The 2,757-nt window shown below is 40.4% G+C and overlaps 1 protein-coding gene across 1 annotated transcript in view; it reads left to right on the forward strand.

The window, feature by feature from the left end:
- The first annotated feature begins 328 nt into the window (after nucleotides 1-328).
- Nucleotides 329-2,757, forward strand: part of LOC119428182 (kinesin-like protein KIF21A) — a 49,620-nt gene continuing 47,191 nt past the window's right edge. Inside the window, 1 exon segment of the mRNA XM_037695826.1 lies at nucleotides 329-637. Coding sequence (XP_037551754.1) covers nucleotides 594-637 — 44 coding nt within the window. The 5' untranslated portion in view covers nucleotides 329-593.

Consider the following 2,757-nt stretch of genomic DNA (forward strand, 5'->3'; position numbering starts at 1 on the left):
CGCTAACAGGTGGATAGCTACTGGTGCGCTTTAGGTGCAGTGACTTTTTTCCAACACCAGGGGGCAGCATAGTTTAGCTTCCTTTTTCATACAGTTTTATTTTATTTAATCTTTAAAAATTACAACAAAAATATTAAAATCGCTATCAAAAACCCCAAATTGTTTTTTTTCAAGTGGTTAATATTTATTTATTACGTTATTCTATCTACGTTCTCGGTAAAATCCGTAACCCTTCACGCGCATTGTTGTTTACCCCCCCCCTCCTCCCTGTCAGATTGGTACAGCTCGGTGGGAGGAGCCTCCTGCTCGGCTCTTCCCCCCCACGCGCCGCTCACTCTGCCCGCGGGACAGGAGGTCGAGACGATGTCGCTGGTGAGGTGACCGCCGCCGGGTCGGCCATCATGGAAGACGTTTATGTTTAGCAGCATAGAGATAAATTGCATCAAAATGTCTTCCCCGCCGGAAGCTGAACATTGAAGCCGTTCAGTGAGAGGAGCGGGGGGAGGGGGCTCCGTCGTCTTAAGAGGATAAAGAAAAAGGAAAGCGGCGGTTTTTTTTGTTTTTTTTTCTAAGTGGACCGGTTCGGCAACATCATGAGCGGCGGATCGGATGAGAGCTCGGTGCGCGTGGCTCTGAGGTAAGGATGCTGGAGGACCCTCCTCTTCCTAAGAGATGCTCCAACACCTGCTTCAGCATCAAACTGGGGGGAAACAAAACGACAAAACATCTTCCAAACAAGCTAATCTGCCCGTTTCATTTGAAAATCACGCCTAGCTTAGCTTGTTAAAACCTGCCTCAAAGTGGGCTTACGAATAAGAACCGTGAGATAAGGCCGGTCTGTTAGCAAAATAACTCATGAAGCGGTGATAAGATTCTAATGAAACTTCCAGGAAGTCATATTTAAATGCAAGTTTACAGCTGATTAACTTTTGGGGTCAACACAGTTCAAGATGGCCGCCACAGCTGGCTGACCTTAAGAGACACAAAACTAGCTAAAATTCAGCCACTTTTACAAATATTAAGATGAAGTTTGGTGTGGTAGTAGCTGAGAGTTAGCAACACATGTATTGTGAGAGATGCAGCGTTTCAGGCGTTCTATGATTTCCACTCCTTAAATTTAATCAAAGCTTTTATTTGTGTATTTTAGGTTTTAGCTAGTGTTTTTGACTGTTTTAGCTGTTAAAAAAGAAACAAAGTCAGTTTTAACTTCTGAAAATCTGAGCAGTCCATTTCAGACGTTCTGATTCATTCCAATTTAAAATATGTCATTTTAAAAAATACTGACTTTTGTATTTTAGCAGGGTTTTTTTTTTGCATGTGACCTATATGCTCTTAGATTATTATTATATTTATTTGAAAAATAAACTCTGCACAACTTGTTTATTTGTTTGTAAGCAAAATTTCTGAACGTCCGACGCAACAATTAGCCTTAAGCATTTTAATAGCTAGCAGCTATAAGCTAAAAGTCAACAATAGCAACGTCCGTGCAAGAGCCGTTCGAGAACTTCAGGTTCAACGTTTTTGATGTATTCTTACATATTTACACTCCGCTTGCAGAAAAAACTGCTTTGTTTACATTGAATGCGTACCTGCATTTCAGTATTGTGCATCTGGAAAATCACTGGAATAAAACTCTTTCAAATTGAACCAGTTGGCTTAAATCAAGATGAACCTTTTTTGTGTGTTCGACTTCTTAATTTGCCTTAAGTACCTTTAATTTGAGACATATTGGCTGCTTCTTAGTCTTTTTAAAAAATTGTTTATAAAGAAATATGATTTAAAAAAATGTGCAAAAGAAACTAAAAGTAGGATCAAATTTTACCGCTGGACAACAGAACTCGAGCGAAGTCCAAAAGGCTCGAATAGAACGAGGCGACAATGTTTTTTCTGTAAATATGTGTGTGTTTGTGTTGAGAACCTGAGCTGTCATGTGAGCTCAGCAGCCGAAAGAGGACAAAAGCTGCTCCGGCTCATGTTTCTCAGCCTCCCTCTGCTTGTTGTTGCGCATTCAGACTTTGACCTGTTTACCAAGCCGACTCAGTTTACAGGCCCGTCTCCGTTCCTTCAGCGATAATAAATAATCCATAACTTGATTTCATCAGAGCAGGAGAGTCTCGAACTCGTTACAGCTGCGCGATTCACAAACCTCTGTCTTAGGTATCGCTGGTCACCGACGACTGAAGGCGGGTGATCATGTATTTGTGTCTGTCTGTTAGTAAAGTATTTAATAAATCATTGATCTAAGAGTAATTACTGGCTGTACATCTACAACCGATAAACTTTTCCATCACATTCAAGATGGCCGCCAAAGCCAGCTGGACTTTGTAAAACATGATCATCCTTTTTAATTGATTCTCACTGAAATCACTTCAGGAAGCTTGTTCCTTTATGTGCCGCTTTTACTTTTTAGCCATCATTCTGCTGCTTTTAGCTGTCAGCTATTGCTTTGCTACTTTCAGTTTTTAGCTTCTCTTCTGCTACTTTTAGCTGTTAGCTGCCCTTTTGCTACTTGGAACTTTTAGCTACAGTTCAGCAAACTTTAGCTAATAACTTTCCCTTCTGCACTTTTAGGTTTTAGCTACCATTCTGCGAGTTTTAGCTTTTAGCTAGGCCTTTTTACTCTTAGTTTTTAGCTACCAATCTTCTACTTTTAGCTGTTGGCTGGCCTATTACTACTTGGAATTTTTAGCTACAGTTCAACAAACTTTATCTAATAGCTTTCCCTTCTGCACTTTTAGGTTTTAGCTACCATTCTGC

This window comes from Nematolebias whitei, chromosome 22 (genome assembly GCF_014905685.2).
Source record: "Nematolebias whitei isolate Nwh7 chromosome 22, NemWhi1, whole genome shotgun sequence".
Lineage (NCBI taxonomy): Eukaryota > Metazoa > Chordata > Actinopteri > Cyprinodontiformes > Rivulidae > Nematolebias > Nematolebias whitei.